The 21,086-nt window shown below is 30.5% G+C and overlaps 2 protein-coding genes across 2 annotated transcripts; both read left to right on the forward strand.

Annotated features, from left to right (window-relative positions):
• Positions 1-6,335: 6,335 nt before the first annotated feature.
• LOC11419708 (uncharacterized) lies at positions 6,336-7,487 on the forward strand. The gene has a single exon (XM_003615322.1). It carries the CDS (start codon positions 6,336-6,338, stop codon positions 7,485-7,487), a length of 1,152 nt encoding a protein of 383 aa, XP_003615370.1.
• A 10,103-nt stretch (positions 7,488-17,590) lies between these two features.
• LOC11424128 (putative pentatricopeptide repeat-containing protein At3g13770, mitochondrial) lies at positions 17,591-21,031 on the forward strand. The gene is made up of 2 exons (XM_003615323.4): positions 17,591-17,864; positions 18,540-21,031. The coding sequence occupies exons 1-2, from the start codon at positions 17,748-17,750 to the stop codon at positions 20,733-20,735; spliced, it is 2,313 nt and encodes a 770-aa protein (XP_003615371.2). The 5' UTR covers positions 17,591-17,747; the 3' UTR covers positions 20,736-21,031.
• Positions 21,032-21,086: the final 55 nt, after the last annotated feature.

Here is a 21,086-nt window from a genome sequence, read left to right on the forward strand (position 1 = left end):
GGAACCAAGGTATATAACATTCCAACTAGCTAGCTAAATATCCATCTATTGATCATATCTTCCCCTGCTCTCAACTTATTGAGTATTGAAAGTGATGATAGTGTATGGCTTCTTTTCTTGTTCAACAATGCACCAATATGAGTATTTGGTACGTGTCGGTTCATAATACTATTACTATCTAATTAAATATAGTAAATTATCAATAAATTTTTAAGAAAAATATTGGTTTTTACTAGAGTTTTTGAACAAAATTTTAAATTAATTAGTAATCACAATATGAGTATTTCCAACGGACTAGGGCCCACTTCCCAAAAACTTTTCTAAAATATATCTATATATTGAGCATATCTTCCCCTGCTCTCTTTTATATATAAAAAAAAAAAAAAAAAAAAAGATTGTTTTGAGTTAGATCTTGCTGTCTTGCCAACTAAGATATTAATATCGTCAAGGTAGCAAGATCTAACTCATAGCAACCTCTTGGTATTCAATATTTTTTTGTGTTTACAGCAAATGAACCAAGCATGCTTATTCATCATGCTTTGTATCTATCTATCTATATATTTCTTACAACATGCTGAAGATCTTTCATCATGCATCCAAATAGAGAGCTATCTATTTGCGACCGCATGATTAAGATCCTCAACACAATGACAAAAATTTCCATGGTTTCTTTGGCGTGTGTGTGTTTTGCTGATAATGAAAACAAAAAACACTTATTTGTAGATGTATCTAGACGTTGTGGACCACAGAAGCTGTCGGTACAATGTGGACCATACAAAAGAATCATATGTTGAATGAATTCGGATTATATAATTCGAATTGTACTTACGCCCTAGTTAAATTCGGATTATATAATTTGAATTGTACTTACACCCTATAAAATCGAGTTTAATGAATGATCTTCAAATTTTAGTGTTTAAATGAACATATTTGGTATAAAGTAAAACATAATGAAAATTTAAATAATATATATTATTTAAACCATAATAAAACAACTTAATTCAACAACATATAACTAACACGTAACAAAAACAACATAAAACACGTAATAAAAACAATATAAAACATGTAATTAAATAAAACATAACACATTACAGATCAACTAAATTAATGTCTCTGTGTGGTGCGTCAAGGAGTGCCCTGATCTCTTCGTAGTTTTTGGGCCGGATCAAACTTTCCTGAATTTGTTCAACAAATCTGACCAACGAAACATCCAACTCGATCGCCCTCTAGTACTGTATTGACAAAAGATTGAGAACATGATTCTCACGTCGTCGTCGTTCATGAGCTTCATCCGACCGAACCGCACAATACCGGCTGAGTCGGTCGATGTGTCTCAGTAGTTTAGTTGACGGTTGATTTGATCCAACTAACCTTTCAACCCGGAGAGGGTGACATTAGTGGAAATCCTGAACAGATGGGGTGGTTTTCCCCCGTTGTAGTAAACTGTAGCTAGCTTGGTGTTTAGATCAAAGATAGAGTTTTCCATGATTTTTTTTATGTGTGGTTTACTGGTTATGAAAACAGGGACACCTATTTATAGAGGTATCTGGGCGTCCTGGACCACATAAAAAAATCATGTCAAAAACCTTTTCGGATTATATAATCCGAAATGGAAGGAAGATAGCATCCTCTTTGTGCTAGAATATCATCAGTGGGGAGTTTTCCCAGCATCATTCTCCACACTAGAGTAGCCTTAGAAAGAGGAGGAATATCTCTATTCCAGATGCATTTGGTCCAAGGTATCTTCAACTGATGTTGCTTCTGAAATGGAAAGCTTCTTTTAAGGGAAGCTTACCCGAAGTTGTATGTGTCCAAACTAACTTGTCATCACGAGTAGATATTGAGATGGTAACTTGTTGCACAAGGTTTTAAGCAGTGGGATTTGAATTTGCAAGTCTGCAGGTATTGACCAAAATCTATCAACAATGAATTCATGTACAAATTGAGGAGATGACTTCATTAAGGTCAAAGGAACTTGAAGGTGGTATGCAATAATAACTCCACACAAGTTGTCATGGCAAAAGTTGATTTGTTGACCATTTCCAAGAAGCCAAGAAGAATTATCAATAATAATAGTAAGAAACTCATTTTTTTATGTTTCTCCATAAAGAAGAAAATATATGATGAGAAATGCATGAGTTTCTTCTGATCACTCTACTTCTCAGCAATTGGGCCCAATTTTCATCTAATTGAATCATATTTCAACAAAATTTGAGATTATTAGCCTCATTATGACAAATCAAAGATTAAATACTCAAGCCACCTTCATCAAAATTCGAGCAAACTTTTTTCCAAGAAATTGTAATCAATTTCTTCTTTTCAGTATCACCCACTACTTCAAATAAAATTCCTTATCCATCTTTCAATATGTTTTAGAAGAGAAATTGTCATGGAGTAAATGGACGTTCTGAATAACTGATTTTACCAATTGAATTCTACCTACCATAGAGAGAAGGGAAGCTTTCCAAGTAGCCAACTTTCCTTTGATCTTGTCTACAATAGGCTGCAAATAAATAACTTTGGGTCTGCCTCTAAAAATAGGAGCTGCAAGATAATTGAAAGGCAAAGAACCAATTTGAAATCCCAACATGTTCACAATATAATTTATTCTATCATTACTGATCCCTCCAGAATAGATTGATGACTTGTTAGTGTTAATAATTTGAACTGAACATGCAGCATATCTTGTAAAGAGATCCTTGAGAGCTAGTAAGCTAGAGTTTTTACCTTTGCAAAAGACCATGAGGTCATCAACATAGAAGCAGTGAGAGGGGACATGAACTTCTCAAGTTCCATTAATCAGTGAAACCTTCTCATCATCAACAAATTTAGAAATCACTATACTAAGGACCTCTTATGCAATTCAAAAAAGAAGGGGAGACAAAGGGTCCTCTTGTCTAACACCTCTATTGCAATCAAAGTAACCATGTTGGGAGCCATTGATTGAAATAGAGATCTTAGCTGACTGCATAATAGCCTGAATCCATTTGCAAAAAATATCATTAAAACCAAAACACTTCGGTTTTTGAATAAGAAAATCTCATCTCAATGTGTCAAAAGCTTTAGAAACGTCTATCTTTAAAGTCAGGTTCCCTCCAAAACACTTATTGTTAAGAATATTGATAGCTTCTGAAGTGAGAGAAATGCAATCTTTTATGTTCCTTCCCTTTATAAAAGCCTATTTGCTCCTTGGAGATAATGTTGAGGAGAATTGTAGCAAGTCTGTCAGCAAGGATCTTTGAAATCACTTTAAACTTGAAATTGGCCAAAGCAATTAGCCTATACTTGTCTATGGAGTCTGCATCAGATGATTTAGGGATCATGATTGTACTTGCATTGAAATTTGGAAGAATGCAAGTAGTTGTAAAAAATTCTAGCAAAACATTTTCCACTTCTATATGAACAATATCTCAATAGGTTTGGAAAAAACAAACTCCAAACCCATCTGGACCAAGTGCTCCATCCCTATTGAGATCAAATACTGCATGTTTGGTCTCATCTTTTGAGGGTAAAATGGTGAGCAAGGTGTTTGTGCTATTATCAATCAAATTAGGGATTACTTCCTCCACAAGGAATTGTTCCTGCAAAACAGTGTTAGAAGAAAATAAACATTTATAATATAAAACAATGTGTCCAGCTATTAGTGTAGGATCAGTGATTTGCTCATCATCAATTTTGTTATATGTGTATAAAGCTTGCCACGAGCATAAAATGGATATATAGCATAACTGCTACATGCAGATATAATACATTAATAATTTAAATATTCTAAATTAATGAATACATACATGAAAGTAGTGAATCCGTACCCAGAGTTTTAGTGATAATTAGAAATTAATTTTTTGAACTATTTATACTACATAAAAAAAAAAAAAAACTGTTTTTTAATTTAAAAAAATGTGTTAGTAGTACGTGTACATAATAAGTTAACATAAAATTAAATAATATTTAAAAAATAAATTAAATAAACTTCGGTGAAATATGTATGCTAAGTTGAAAATAAATTTTCAATATATACAAATTTAAAATAAAATTTACACGGGAGTAGTATGCATACATAAAAAACAAAATAAATATATCATATTATTTAAATTTGAGTCATGATAAAAAAAATGAATTTATCAAAAACATATGTTAAAATAAAATTTGACAAAAAAAATTGAAAGAAAAAATATAATTAAAAATTAAATAAATATCTAATGGATAAGATCAAAGTATTGTATGAAGTTTTTTGAGATATTTATGTCAAAAAAATATCAGTTTTAAAAATAAACATGAAAGTAACATTGTGTCATTAAAAACCTTACTTTTCTTTTAAAAAAAAAAATTAAAAACCTTACTATTATTATTATTATTTCCAAAAAAAATAGTATTTTTTTTTTGACCAGAATATATATATATATATATATATATATTTATTTTTTTATTTTTTTTTGATAAGGCAAGAGTCCAACGACATAAAAAAGGAATAGAAGACAGACCAACAAAGTTACAATGTCTTGCAAATTCCAATCTATATCAAGTGCTCAAATACATATCCGCCAAGTTATATAGTGTGTGTGTATATATATATATATATATATATACTATTTATTATTTACAAAATACACACACTATTCATATCTGCGAGTTTTGCTGCTTGACTTTTTTAAATAAACAAAATTACAAACAAGAGTACAAAGTAGATTTTTTTTTTCTTCATATTACAATTTTTTTATGGAAATAAATTCTTATTTTTAATAAAGTTTTTTCCTAACATTATTTTATTTTATTTAATATCATTTATTGTTAAGATTTTATTTTTATATAAAGCAGTAATAATTAATAAACTATTAATATTTAAATATACCAATTACAATTGAAGCATTAAATATAGAATAGTTAATTCCATATCATTTATCTTATCTATTTTGTAATATTCATGATGTTATCGTCTCTTAGGGACTCATATGGGAGAGGGATTGGAGATTATGTTCACTTGCATGGACACTGTGTTGAGAGATGACTGGCATTTTCCATCTCATTATGGAAAGTGATTTAAAAGTCTCATTGATATGATACTAACAATTTTTTGTATAAGCATTCAATTCCCACTCTAGTTCTAGGTACCCAAAAATTTATGCCTTTAAGCTGAAATATTAAAGTCAATCATGTTTTTTTGACATGGTGGGAAGACAACAAAAAGGGTGATTAGTTAGCTAACTTCAAATCCATTGTGAATTTTATGAACTTGAATGTTTATAGACTTCTCCTTGCAAGCTTCAGATTCTATTTTTTTATGACATATGTGGGACTTGCATACCTTAATGTTAGTTTATTTTTTTCAATAAAAGGGTGCTTTGCTCTCTTTATCCCATGATAATATATAGAAACAACTTCACTACAATAGAAACAATATAAATAATTTTTTTTAAATAAGTATAAATTAATCTTTATTTAATTATGCTTTATTCCGATAAATTTATAATCAAATACGAAAAAATATATAGTTAGAATGGAAAAAGACAAGTAAATTAGTGTTCGTCTTGACACAATTAAAATAATTTTGATAAAATAAGATCAAAATCATTTTTATAATTAAAATGATTCCCCCTTTTGAACTATATATATATATATATATATATATATATATATATATATATATATATATTTTGTTCCTAAGACCCCTAAAAAAAATATTGTTCCTATGTCAATTATATTTTTACATTTCAATGGATACATATAATATTGTTTATCTATACTTACTTTTTCATTATTTTAATTATACTCTTAACAACAACTTTTTATATTATAATGATTGTTGTTTGTGTCATTAAAAAAATAAGAATTTAAATTATATTTTTTTTGTTATATTGTTGGTTTTATTGAAATAGTTTGATTTGTTATAATTTGAAAGCAAAAAATATTTATATTTTTTCTTTCAATCAAAATTAAAATTTTATAAGAAAACATCGCTCATAATTTTCAAACTTTAACGTAATATCGATAAAGAAGACTATTAACAAACCATACTCAATTCTTCAAAAAAAATAAAAATAAATAAACCACCCATCAAAAAGAGAAAAAGGAAAAATTGTAACAAACCAAATAAAAAACTAATTAAATATTTATATTTTTTTTAAGGAAGTATTTATATTTTTATTCCCATAAAAAACGTTCTAGATAAAGTTTAAAAATATCTTTCCAAAAATAAAATTTAAAATAAAAAAAAATAAAAATAAAGATAAGTGGACCATCTTTTCATCAACCATAAATAAGCCCTTACTCTCGTCCTTTCCTATCACTTCAGTTTTGCAAATCCTCTCACTTTCTCAAAACCCTAGTTCTCATCAATGGAGTACCAAAGCTTCAATTCCTCACCCAACTATCATGAATTGCTTAAGCATCGTTCTTCCTACACTTCTTCCAAAGTCAAGCTTATGGTTAGCTTTGGAGGAGAAATCAGACCTAGCCTTCAGGACGATCATCATTTTTGGTACATTGGTGGAACCACCAAAATTATCATGGTTGATCGTAATATCAAATTCTCCGACCTCGTTGAAAAGCTTTCTTCAACCATGTTTGCTGATGCTTGCTTCAAGTACCAGCTCCCTGGTGAAGATCTTAATGATTTGATCTCCGTTCACAACGATGATGATCTCGAAAATATGATGGTCGAGTATGATCGTATGTGTCGCGCTTCTCCAAAGCAGCCGGTAAGATTGAGGCTTTTCCTCTTCCCTGTTCGTGCTAACAACAAGAACGGCCACAATTCAAGATCTTACAGTCTCTTTGAGTTGCTCAATTCCGTTCACGTTCCAAAATTTGAAGATTCATCTCCTCCGCCAATGGAAGATTCAACTCCACCTCCTCCTCCGCCACCGGAAGATTCATCTCCACCTCCTCCCTCGTTGACAACCATGAATCCTGATTTGAGTCAGGTGGAATGTCCGGAGACTTTACCGGATTTGGCAGCAAAGGATACGAATTGTGGGCCGGAGATGGTTGTCGAAACCAAGATTCAGGAAATTCAGAAGGTGGAATCTGTGATGGATGAACAGGAAGTGAAAGTTGACGGAGAAAACGGCGATGTTGAAGTTTACCCCGAAGAAAACGCAGAGAAAGTGATTTCGTTAGTTACTGATGAACCTGCTGAAGAACCTGCTGCTGCTGAGGATCCGGTTCCAGAAGCTCCTCCTGGTTCGTTTTGTTCCTGTGGAGTTCAATTTCCTGAACCGGGTTTGGTTCCTGAACCGCTTTCAGTTCAGTCATCATTTACTCCAGAAATGCACAATTTGGCTGCTGATGGTTATTACTCGACGGGGTATTCAACTGAACTGTTACCGGTTTATTTGATTCCAACATCTTCAGGATTGTACCAAGCAATGAGGCCGGTAACCGGACCAATTGGTGAACCGGTTTATTTCGCGTATGTGCCTGTTGTCAATGAGGTTGATTACAATGGTGGTCAGTATGCACCTAACGGATCAGCCTTGCCATTGTAGGCGGTTGCGCCATGGGGAGGGTGGGTGGTGATGGCGAGAGAGGGCGGTTATCGATGAAATATGTATGCATGTAATATTGGTGTTAAAGAACTGATTTGAAATGGTTTTTTAAGTGTATTGGCTTATGGAATATTGGTAGAAATAAAATCATTGCCAAATTTGTTTTTGAAATGCTTTTGTCTCTTCTAATATTAAAACATAAATTAAAATCTTTATACAAGAAATAAGTTTTTTTTTAAGCAAAAAGAAATAAATTCATAATAAATTATGAAGAAACAACGAAAAATTAAATTATTATACACTATACTATATGACAGTATAAATAATTTTAATAAAATTTGTACGATTGATAAAAATCTTCAACACACTATTTAAAATCTTTGCTGCATGTACTTGTGAGCTTAGATCAGTTGGTATGGATAATGCTCAGTTGGTTTAAACCTTGACCACTACAAAAAAAAAAAAAAAAACTTAGCTCCATGAAAAAAAAATGAAACACTAAAGTGAATGGAGTAGATGATGCATATTTGTTCTTGATAACATTACACTTGAGGAAGATGAGAGTTTTTTTTTTCTTCCACAAAACTATGTTAAATAGATGAACCACGAAAGCCAATTGTTCCTGTTTATCTGTCTATAGCCAGTGCATTTTGCGACGACGAATAATGAATAGGAAAAAATCTTAAGTCAAGAAGATGATAATTTACCAAGAAGATGGTAAAAAAAATGAAGAGCGAAGAAAACGCAGAGGGTTGTAGGATAACTCCTTCTATAGTGTGTATTATCTTATGAACCAAAATACATAATTGCAATCTCTCACGGATCAACACAACAGTGTAATCTCTTACCGACCAACACCAAAATGTAATCTCTTACAGACCAACACCTTTACTATAAAATTGATAAGTGTATTATACTCCATTTACGCTAATGCAACAATTTACATATTAATCCAGCATATATAATAAAAATCATAATCCAAACGTGGTTCATATGTTTATCCAAATCATACATAAAAGTAGGCATTATCATCATGATCAATAAGTAGTTCATATATTCATTTCAACATATACACAAATCACATTGAAAGAACATAACCCCCATTTGGATACACAATTCAACATAGCATGTTATTCACAAATAAAACATATAACCAACCTACATAATTAAGTAAAAACCATGTTGCTAGATAGTCCCTTAATTGCCCCGACGGCGTTTTAAAACGCAAGACAACTTATGCTACACGAGTAAATCCAATTTTGATTGTTACTATCATTACTTCTTGATTTTATGAGCAAATATTACAACGACCACGATCTTAGATTCTCCCTCCAATTCAAAATAGAAAAAGAGTAATTAGAATATAACCGTTTCAGTGTTTTATTCAACTCCTAACAGGCCAGATCATACGTAGTTTCCTTAGAACTTATTTCAATTAATTTCTTAACACTTTACATACTTCAATCAACCTAGGATCCTCCTTCAAAAAAAAAAAATCAACCTAGGATCCAACACGAAAATACTTTTCATGAATATTTCCGAATTTAATGAAAACAACTGAAATTTTCTCCAAGTTATTTTTAAGAAAATTTTATCAGAGCTTCCTCTGCTTTTAAAAGATTACTTGAAAAAGGGTCTTTCGATTCTTTTTCTTCAAACATCACAATACTTGAACATTTTAAACTACTAAAATTTCCATCTCAAGTTCCTTTGAGACAAGTGGTTCGGTTCAAACTAACGAGAATATGAAATAGATCTATCTTTCTTTTGAAGAAGAAGAAGATATCTATCTTTTTTTATATTACAATTTTTTTTTAGATGACAATCTTGTATTTTTTTACTAACAATCTTCTTATTTTTATTAAAATATATTATTCTTTTTAATCAAGGTTTTTCCTAACATTCTTTTATTTTAATGCATATTATTAATTATGAAGATTTTATTTTTAAATAGAGAAATAATAATTAATATATTATTAATATTTAAACATACCAATTACAACAAAAGCATAAAGTCTTGTCAAAAAAAAAAAAGAGCATAAAGTATAGAAGAGTTATATCCATATTATATATCTTACCTATTTTGTTATATTCAAAGCTTTATATATATATATTAGAGAAATAATAAAATATTAATATTTAAACATACCAATTACAACTAAAGCATAAAATATAAAAGTGTTATATCCATATTATATATCTTACCTATTTTATTATATTCAAAGCTTTATATATATATATATATATATATATATATATATATATATATATATATATATATATATATTAGAGAAATAATAAATTATTAATATTTAAACATACCAATTACAACTAAAGCATAAAATATAAAAGTGTTATATCCATATTATATATCTTACCTATTTTGTTATATTCAAAGCTTTATATATATTTGTGTATATATATATATATATATATATATATATATATATATATATATATATATATATATATATATATATATATATATAGTAAGTTACACTTCCCTCCCCTCAAATATGCTTGAATTAGATTCCCCTACCCTCTTATTCAAAACATATTAGAAAACATTTCACTCTCCTCCCCTAAGATGGGAGGGAAGTGTATATTTTAACATAAGAGAAGAGGGAAGTGTAATTCAACCTTCTCTTAAGAGATGAGAGTGTAATTTACTCATATATATTATATAGTTAATTAATCCTTCCGTTCTCAAAATAAAATTTTAAATCTCAACAGACATAAAGTTGTAAATTTCTCATTTTACTCTATTTTTTATACTTAACATGTTCTTAAGTGCAAATATAATTAAGGCTTAATTGCACTTTTCCCCCCTATAATTTGTCAATTGTGCGATTTTGCACCCCATAGTTTTAAACGAGCGATTTTGCCCCCTATAGTTTTCCCCCTTTCTGATTTTATGGTCCCCATGACATTTAATGCTGATGTGTCTGTTTTTTATCAATTAATATGTGTCACGTGTGTAATTTTATTTTTTAAAAAAAATAAAAAAAATGGTATTTTTCAGATTTTGAGAGAAGGAGGCACGTGACCAACAATAGAATTTAGTGCTGAAAATCTGAAAAATACAATTTTTTTATTTTAAAAAAAATGGAATTACACACGTGGCACACATTAATTGATAAAAAAAATAGACACATCATCACTAAATGTCATGGGGACCATAAAATCAGAAAGGGGGAAAACTATAGGGGGCAAAATCGCTCGTTTAAAACTATGGGGTGCAAAATCGCACAATTGACAAACTATAGGGGGAAAAGTACAATTAAGCCTATAATTAATTGCAAACAAATCATCATCTTTGTAAAATTCGTAACTCGATGAATTTGTGTCTGAATACCATGAACTTTAAGTCCATTAAAAAGGTTTTGGCAAAAAAAAAAAAAATTCATTGGTCTCAGATTTTTCATAGATTATGAAAATTACCATTTTACCTTTGTTTGGTTTTTCCCTTTTTTTTTTTTTTTTTAAACCCAAAAAAGGAGCAGCAAGTGGCGGATCTTGAGTTATTTTGTAGGGGATGCAAAAAATGTATATCCAATATATGCATGTGAGTAATCAACTGATCCAGTGGTTGGGTTCTTTTGATCAGAGTGTGGGGTAGCTGGTTCAACCGTTTACAGGAACATTTCTTTGAAAAAAATATATTTAAAATACATAAAAAATATTAAAATTAGGTGTGGCAGGAATCAAACCCACGCCAATCCATTTGCAGATCGGCACCTCTTCCACTGCAACCAAGAAAACCTTGTTGTTTATTTAGGCCTAATATGATATATATATATATATATATATATATATATATATAGAGAGAGAGAGAGAGAGAGAGAGAGAGAGAGAGCTTGGGGGATACCATGGCCCCCACCAGTCCCCAAAGAGATCCGTCCCTAGGAGAACAAAGGGCTGCTACCTCAAAATAATATATAGATGAAAGAAGAGAAAACAAAACAAAGGAGGACATAAACCAAAACCTCCTAACATTTCACAAACCTAAAATTTGGTAACCCTAGCCTATTATGAACATAAAATCTATACCTGTAACAAAGAAATTTGTAAATCTCCATCTACAAAAAAATATAATTTTTTCTTCTTGTTTTACTATTCCTATCCTTTTGAAAGACAACATCATAGTCCTCGTAAGCTTAGTTCAGTTGAAAGGGACAATGTATAATATATGCAAGGTTTGGGGTTCAAACCTTGACCACCACCAAAAAAAGAAAGACAACATCATAGTGATTCAAAATTTCAAGATGAACTAAATCTTTCAAGAATAAAATTATTTTCGATTTGTAAAAATTCCATTTTTTTTCAAAGTTGTTAAAAATCGATGCTTTTTATAGATCTATTATTTCAATGAAGTAAAACTTGAAAACTCGTTCATTAACCAACTTAGGGCTCACGGCCACTTAGAGGTAAAAGGGAAAGAAAAAAAATTTGGAGTGAAAATTTGTGTTTTGATGAACTCAATAGTTAATACAATATGCAAGATCTAGTAAATAAGTCATAATAAAACTCCATTTCACAAAAAAATTTAAAGATATTTTTTTTTTTAGTTCTATTCATCAAAGAGATAGATCTATCACTTGGAACAAGAAAATTTACAAGATCTTTGTTCTCTTTTTATGCCTAGGTTTGACCATCACACAAGATAAGGAAATAAAATCTTCTTGAATGAAAATTTCATTTTTAAAGTTCACAAGATCATGGTAAGGCAATATTCAAGCTCAACTAATTTTTATTTTTTTTTGCACTTATCAAATCTAAGTTATAAAAATTTCCATTTTTCAAAAGTTCAAAGAATAAAACCTTCTCTTGAAATTCATCCATCAAATGACGGATCTATCATTTAGAACAAGATTTAAAAAAATAATAATAATAATTGGTTCCCTCCCTTAGCCTAGGTTCGGCCAAGCATAATCATGAGAAAAAAAAAATGGTTTCTCATGACAAGTTTTAGATGGTTAGGAAGAGAAGAAGAAATTAAGGTGGTTTTGTTTACAAACCTTTAAAAGATTTGGCTTTTAAGTTGAAGAAACTTGATGAAGGTATGAATATTCTTGAAAAGCTTTAAGATATTTTTTTTTCGAGAATTTTTGTTATGAATTAGCCACTTGGAGATGGTCAGTTAAGAGGGTCAATTTACTAGGAAAGCTTACTAAATTGTTCCTTAGTTATGCCTAATTTTTTTAGAATGCAACTAGTAAAATCATGATTCACCCGTCTAACAGACTATTCACTATGTAAAATCTCCTATTTCACATGCTCCCCCTTTCTTGTGCCCCAAGACACACCATTTCCTCGCATAATTCGCTTGTGGATGAATACGATAACGGTAACTTCTATGAGAGAAAGACTTGCTTGAACACAAATACAATTGTGTGACCAAGAAATAATTTCTCACTCCTATGATTAATTACCAATAATACTTTTTCATCGATTTCGCTCATAACTTTACTTACTCACTTAATACTTTAATTTTTTAAAAATTATAGTGAGATTGAATTCTCATCGTAATCGATAAGCTCTAGTTTAAATTTTGGCGACGATAGAAGCTCAAAAATATTAAAAGAGCGAGTATAGTTTGCCCTTTTTTTATCAAATTTTAACAGAAATTTATTTTTAAAGTCATCACACTTCTAGGCGCCTAAATTCACTCTTAACGTGATTATGTATGCTTAAAAAAAATTATGTCAATTTACAAATGTTACTAGACAGACATATCTTTTAAACAACAACAAATAATTTCACAAAAACATAACATATTTATTTCACACATGATTAGGCATGCATACAGTCATGGAAAGAATATTAAGCACATTTAACATAATCCCATAGCAGTCATCGGTAAGTAAATTAATAGAAACTTTATGGTTTACAACATTTGATAGGTTTGACAATCATAAACCCTAATACTAGGTAGGCTAAACTATAGGTCTTACAATGAACTTAGAAAATTGAGAGCTTGTCGAGATGGAGATAAAGACATAACAGAAGTAGCACATCAACAATGTAGGATGTGATCCCAACCAAGTTTATATGTTATTTACTTATTGGCTGAAAGGGAGGGTTTCTTGTTCAACAATGCAGGAATAATTTTGGATTTGGATCTTTTTTTTTTTTTTTGGAATGGTTTTTATTTAAAAGATAATTTTTGTATAAAAAAGTCTTGTGGATTTTAAACTCTATGCAAGATTTTAATGACTTTTAAGATTTTAAAAGACTATCAAAATTTGTAATTTGAATTTCATAATATTTACTATATGATAAGATTTTATAGGAGTTGAAATTGCTTTTTGGATTTATATGATTTCCAAGGACTCAATTAAGTTTAAGAAAACAATGAAGATAAATTATTACAATACGCTTTTTAACACAATGTTATCAAGACACACTCTTTTATTTGTTATAATTCAAATTATTCTCACAAGATTAAGTTCTATACATATTTTTTTCTCTAATATTATGCATTTTATGTTAAAAGTTCAACTTTTATTCCTTTGTTGTTGTTGCTTTTTACAATCAAGATTTATGTCTCTTATATTTACTCATCTGTTTTTGTGAATCAAGGTTTATCGATTTTTGTGGCAGAAATTAATTCTATAAGCAGTGTTTTATGTTGTTTATGATTTGTTTCTTTTATGAGTGAGGAGAGCAAAGAAGAGAGAGGATAGAGATATAACTTCCTAAAAGAAATAACTAAAATGGAGTGGAAATTCCTAAAAGAAATAACAAAAATAGAGTAAAAAATGAGAGAGATGAGAAATACATATAAAAAAAAATAAAAGAGATAGAAAAGAGGAAAGGGAAGGATATTACTAGAACGTTCCAAAACCCCTTCTTAAGCCTTTTAGAGCCTTAGGAGAGGAAAGAGATGAGAAATATATATATATATAATATAAAAAAATTCCAACAATCAAATTGCACTATTCCAACAATCAAATTGCACTATTCCAACAATCAAATTCCAACAAATTGTACTATTCCAACAATCAAATTGCACAAACAACATTCTCTATATTGAGTTTCTTCGTATGGTATCATGAGCCTCTCAACATGAGTGTGCTTCATACTCTTTCGCTTCAATGGCTCCTCGCAAAAACAACGTTACATCTTCTTCATCAAGTTTTCTTGATCCAATTATGGACCAATCGTCTCTTTTTTATGTAAATCACGATGATGGTCCCTATGTATTTGTTACACCAGTTTTGTATGGTTCCAACTACCATTCATGGACGCATTCTATGGTGAAGTCTCAGATTTTATTGCTAGATCATCTACCTTCTACGAATAATATTACCTCTATGGTTATTCCACATGAAAGAAGGTAGATGATTCTGCAATATTATTCGTAGTGTGAACCTACGAATCTGCATGTCTTATTCATGAAAAGCAATCCAAGAAGATGATTGATTCTGCTGAAAGGGTTAAAGTCTTGTCTGACTTGAATCTCAAGCAAAAAGATGTTCATGTCTTAAATGTAAGTAGTGTGAACCTACTGAATAGTGCTTTTATGCAATGGTGAGTTACATGAAGATGTTTACATGAATGCTATTGAAGGGTTATCATATGCAAAGCCTAATAAAGTCTGTAAGCTTAAGAAGAGTCTCTATGGGTTAAAACAAACTAGCAGAAAATGGTATGAGAAGTTAACTTCTCTGCTTTTGCAAGAAGCATATCAACAATCTAATTCAGACTGACAATGTGTCGATGACATCAAAGTAGTAGGTACGAACGTCCATGATTGAAATTAACAAGATCAAGTTTATTTTTTAATGTTAATTTTAAAATCAAAGATCTTGGCTTAGTCCTTGTGATAAGAGGAAGCTCATTCTACTATTGGCATTACAATCTCACAAAGTATTGCTTAGACTTATTAAAAGATATTGGATTTTTAGGAGCTAAACTAGTGAATACACCTCTTGATACATAAGACTTCTAGGAAAGCTTATACAACTTAATGTATAACATTAATCACTCAACAATGAAGTCAATTCTTACATGCTCCCACTATGGTACATTCCAATACAGCTTGAAAAATCATGAGATATTTGGAACAAAATCTTGGATTAGGTATTTTCTTTCCAAGGAACTCAAAATTACTGTGCCATTCAAATAACTTCTAATTGAGAATGCATAATAATGCAAAACACACATATCCACTCTGGAAGTTTTTGCTGAATTTTTCTTTCTTGACATTATTATCATCATGAAATTAGGGGTTCTTTTCATTGTGGATATGTGTGTTTTGCATCAAGAAAAAAGATACTTCTTCCGGTCATTATTAGAAGCAAAAAATAATTTTCTAAGTTCATTTAATAATAATAAGTATTTGATCCATAATAATGAATAGAGATATTATATATTCAATAAATCTAAAAAATTGTTTTTTTTTGTTTATAATAGCGATCAAAGAGAGTATGTTTATTTGATTATATGAATATAAGTGAATTGTGAAATTGGTTTTCGAGGGTTTGTAGTTTTTAATTTTTTTAAGAAAGGGTTTGTGGTTTTTTGGTGGACGAAAAAAATTAAGAAAGATTAAAAAAGATAATCTATAATTGATTGCATACGAGAGAAATTCTTAAAGACCGGTGCTAGTCACACCCCAAAAAAAACAAGTTACACCTAAATTTATTTAAAATTTAACAATAATACCAAAATTGTCATCTTCATGTAAATTTCTAAAAACCCATCTTTTATGATGATTCTGAACCCTTACCTCATTTCATCCACAAATCACCATAGATGTGCAACCAAGATCTGAATCAACATCTTTGTTATTGGTATGTACTATATTCATAAAGGTTAGTGAATTTCATGAATTTCATTTTCGATGAGTTTCTATGTTTATTGTTTGTTTTGGTATGAGATATGCTTGTCAATTTGATTTTAAGTGAGAGGTTAGTGTAAATTAAGTTTACGTGTATGTATATAAAAGGGGTTAGTGTAGTTTACGTGTGTAGGTTAATGTAAATTCAAATTTACGTATGTTCAATTTAGGTTTGTGTAAATTCAGTTTACTTACGTTCAATCTAGGTTAATGTAAATTAAGTTTACTTATGTTCAATTTAGGTTAATGTAAATTAAGTTTACTTATGTTCAATTTAGGTTAATGTAAATTTAGTTTACATATATAGTATGTATATAAGAGGTTAATGTAAATTCAGTTTACTTACGTTCAGTCTAGGTTAATGTAAATTAAGTTTACTTACGTTCAATTTAGGTTATTTAGTTTACGTATGTATATAGTATGTATATAAGAGGTTAGTGTAAATTCAGTTTACTTACGTTCAATCTAGGTTAATGTAAATTAAGTTTACTTATGTTCAATTTAGGGGTATATTAGTCATTCTGAAGTGTAACTTGTTTTTTTTGGGGTGTAACTAACACCGGTCATTCTTAAATAGTCACAATCCCAAATTAAAAATATTTAGACAAACACAAATAAAAATAAATAAAAAAGAAATAAATTTGTCACATCATTTCTTAAATAGTCACAATCCCAAATTAAAAATATTTAGACACACACAAATAAAAAAAATAAAAAAGAAATAAATTTGTCACATCATTTTTTACTTTTATCATTAAATTTTTCTTATCTAAATGGGTGTACCTAAATATATTTTATTTGAGAGAATTGAGTTTAGTTAAAATTAAGTTTTGCGAGTTTGTCGTTCATTCTTGCAACTTATTTGGTTATATTGTCCTTGGGTTACGTGGAATGAGCGAAATAACATAGTTTTCAAGGCTGAGGAAAACACAATTCACTAGATGTTAAAATAAAGTCAAGTTACATTCATTTTGATGGTTGAAAACTTATAATGTCAATTTTGGTTTAAACTCTCATATATGGTGGTCGAGCCCTTTTATTTGTGTGGATATCGGCTGAGTTTTCGTATTTCCTTATTTTTGGTTTCGTTTGGAATGTAAACTATAGAGGTTCTTTCTTACGCATCTTGTGTTAGTAAGAACTCTATTAATCAATGTTAATATAATTCATTTTTACTTCTTAAAAAAAAAAAAAAAAGTATGATATCTGGTTGAGTGGAAAAATAAAATGAATGGGTCTGAAAAGCTCAACACTCTTATCTTCATCTCTATCTTCATAAGAAATAGAAACAGCCGCTGCCATGGTTGTGTTTCTCGAAAGGACTAAATTGAGAAATCACATTTGAGTAGACGTGGAAGCTAGGAAAACTGGGTTCAACTGGAACATCATTTTGACTCACGCAGAACCAAACAGGGATGAATCTTCATGCCATGGTTTCTTTACCTTCTGTTGTAGTTGTTGGTGTCACTGCAACTCTTAAGCTCCACCCACAATTCAGAAAATACCCACCAACATCTTTTCCAATAGATAAGGTACCTCCCTCTAAAACATGTTCTGTTTCATTTTCATTATGTTCTGTTTGTGAGAGCTTATGGGAACAACTTATAACAGTTCATAAGCTCTCCAAGATATGTTATGGAAACAACTTATAGTATACAGAAACAGTTTGATTTGATTTTTATCTTTTATTCTAGAAATAGCTTATACATTATTTATTCTCTCTGGTCACGTTTATAAGCAAAAAAACTACTTTTTATCTAACCTATAAATAGACCGGATACATTAGTTATTCAATGAATCTAAAAAGTTGTTTTTTGCTTATAAATATGACCGGAGGAAATACCATTTATATGATACTAATGTTTAGGCTATAAATGTTTAATTAAGTTGTTTATCCAATCAAGGCCTTATTGAAATAAGTTAAAAATCGATTATATACAAATCATAAATTATTTGTATAAGCTCTCTCAAACATTTAGAGAGCTTTACTAGTATATTAGTCCAAAAAAGTTATTCAAAACTCAATCCAACTACACCCTAATTCAAAACTTTATTGGAGTTGCAAAATTAAAAATTTAATTATTAATTTTTCAATCAACCTTATAAATTACATTGCTTATTTCAAAAGGAATAAATTATAGTTTAACTAGTTATAACATTAATCTTTTCTACTCAATTCAATATAAACCTGCACCTTATGCTTTCAGGGTCAAAGCATTTCATTACAGAAAACCCACATATCCACACATTTGGATCCCAACAGAAACCTTAAATTTCAAGAAGCATTTTCATTGGCAAAAGAAAGTAACGAAGAAGTGGATTCATCTTTCTACCCTCCCTTGTTACAACAATGCTTGGAAAATTGCTCCTTTTCATCCACACAAATTATTCATTGTCACATAGTGAAAACAGGTAGTCATGAAGACCCTTTTTTGTCATCATTTCTAGTGACCGTTTACGCCAAATGCGGTAGAATGGAGTGTGCTCAACAAGTATTTGATCACATGAATAGAAGAAATGCTGTTGCTTGGACAAATTTAATGAAGGGTTATGTGCAAAACTCAATGCCAAAACATGCTATACATTTGTTTGAAGAGATGCTGTTACATTCAGAGTGTTACCCTTCAAATTACACTCTTGCTATAGCCCTTAATGCTTGTACATCTTTGCATTCATTGAAGTTAGGAGAACAGTTACATGCTTACATAATCAAATACCATGTTGATTTTGACACAAGTATCGGCAATGCGCTTTGTAGTTTATACACGAAATGTGGTGGTAAATTGGAAGTTGGTCTAACAGCATTTAGGAGAATCAAAGAAAAGGATGTTATTTCTTGGACTGCAGCTATTTCTGCATGTGGCGAAAAAGGTGAAGCTATGAAGGGTGTGAGAGTTTTTGTTGAGATGCTTTTAGATGAAGTTCAGGTTCAACCTAATGAGTACACTTTAACTAGTGCCTTGAGTCAGTGCTGTGAGGTTAAGTGCTTAGAGCTTGGGATTCAGGTTCATGCTTTGTGTACTAAATTAGGATACGAGTCAAACCTACGAGTTCGGAATTCTTTATTGTATCTGTACCTTAAATGTGGTTGTATTGTTGAAGCTCAAAGGTTGTTTAAAGGAATGAATGATGTTAATTTGGTAACATGGAATGCTATGATTGCTGGACATGCACAAATGATGGAGCTTTCAAAGGATAATCTTTCTGCATACCAAAAAGGAATTGAAGCACTCAACCTTTTCTCGAAGTTGAATCGGTCTGGCATGAAACCTGATCCGTTTACCTTTTCAAGTGTGTTGAGTGTTTGCAGTAAAATGATGGCTTTAGAACAAGGTGAACAGATTCATGCTCGGACAATCAAAACCGGGTTCTTATCAGATGTTGTTGTAGGTTCTTCTATGATTAATATGTATAACAAATGTGGGAGCATTGAGAGAGCAAGCAAAGTTTTTCTAGAGATGTCTATTAGAACGATGATATTATGGACTACAATGATTACTGGTTTTGCACAGCATGGTTGGTCAAAGCAAGCATTGAATCTTTTCGAGGATATGAAACTTGTAGGTATCAGACCAAACCTGGTCACTTTTGTCGGCGTTTTATCAGCTTGTGGAAGTGCTGGTATGGTCAATGAAGCATTCAATTACTTTGAGATTATGCAAAAGGAATATAAAATTAAACCTGTGATGGACCATTATGTTTGTTTGGTTGATATGTTAGTGAGGCTCGGACAGGTACAGGAAGCTTTCGATTTGATAAAGAAAATGGATTATAAGGCTAGCGAGTTTATTTGGTCAAATTTGATTGTTGGTTGTCTAAGCCAAGGGAATCTAGAATTGGGTTGTGATGCTGCAGAAAAGTTGTTAAGTCTCAAACCAAAAGATACAGAGACATACAAATTGCTGTTGAATGCGTACGTCTCAGCCGGACGATATGACGATGTTTCTAGGGTGGAGAATATAATGAGAGAAGAGAAAATTGGAGAGTTAAAAGATTGGAGCTGGATTAGCATCAAAGACAGAGTGTATTCATTTCAAACAAATGACAAAGCAGACATAGAAAGTTCAATAGGTAAATCATTGGAGGATTTACATATCAAAGCAAAGAATCTTGGATATGAGATGTTAGAATATGTGGAAAAAAGTGACAAAGAGAAAGAAAAGACATCCTCACCTACCATTTATCACAGTGAGAAGCTAGCCATTACATTTGGGTTGGAGAATTTGCCAAATTCTTCACCAGTAAGAGTTGTTAAGAATACCTTAATGTGCAGGGATAGTCACAATTTTGTTAAGTACATCTCAACACTGACTAGTAGGGAAATCATTGTTAAAGATAGTAAGAGGCTACATAAATTTGTCAATGGACAATGCTCATGTGGGAATATTGGTGGTTTTCTCTGATATCCTCCAAGATGCAGCTAAAAGTTCATGAATTGTGCCAATCAAAGAGATGGCCAAAAGCAGATACATTTTTTTTCACATTTCTGCATTTACATCTACAGCACAGAGGTTACTTACATATTGACAAACTTTGAATTGTTATAGGAAGTTAAGTTTTGAATTTCGATTGTAGCTTGACAAAAAAAATACCATGTATTAACTAGGTGATACAAATCGTTTACATATGATAAATTATGTACAAATGGCTTGCACATCAAAAGTATTACATATTCAAGTGTAAACTATGATTAGGCATGGAAGTTCAGTGGCTATTTATTTATTTTTCATTTTTTACTAAATTTAGTGATGCAA

Source organism: Medicago truncatula, chromosome 5 (assembly GCF_003473485.1).
Source record: "Medicago truncatula cultivar Jemalong A17 chromosome 5, MtrunA17r5.0-ANR, whole genome shotgun sequence".
NCBI lineage: Eukaryota > Viridiplantae > Streptophyta > Magnoliopsida > Fabales > Fabaceae > Medicago > Medicago truncatula.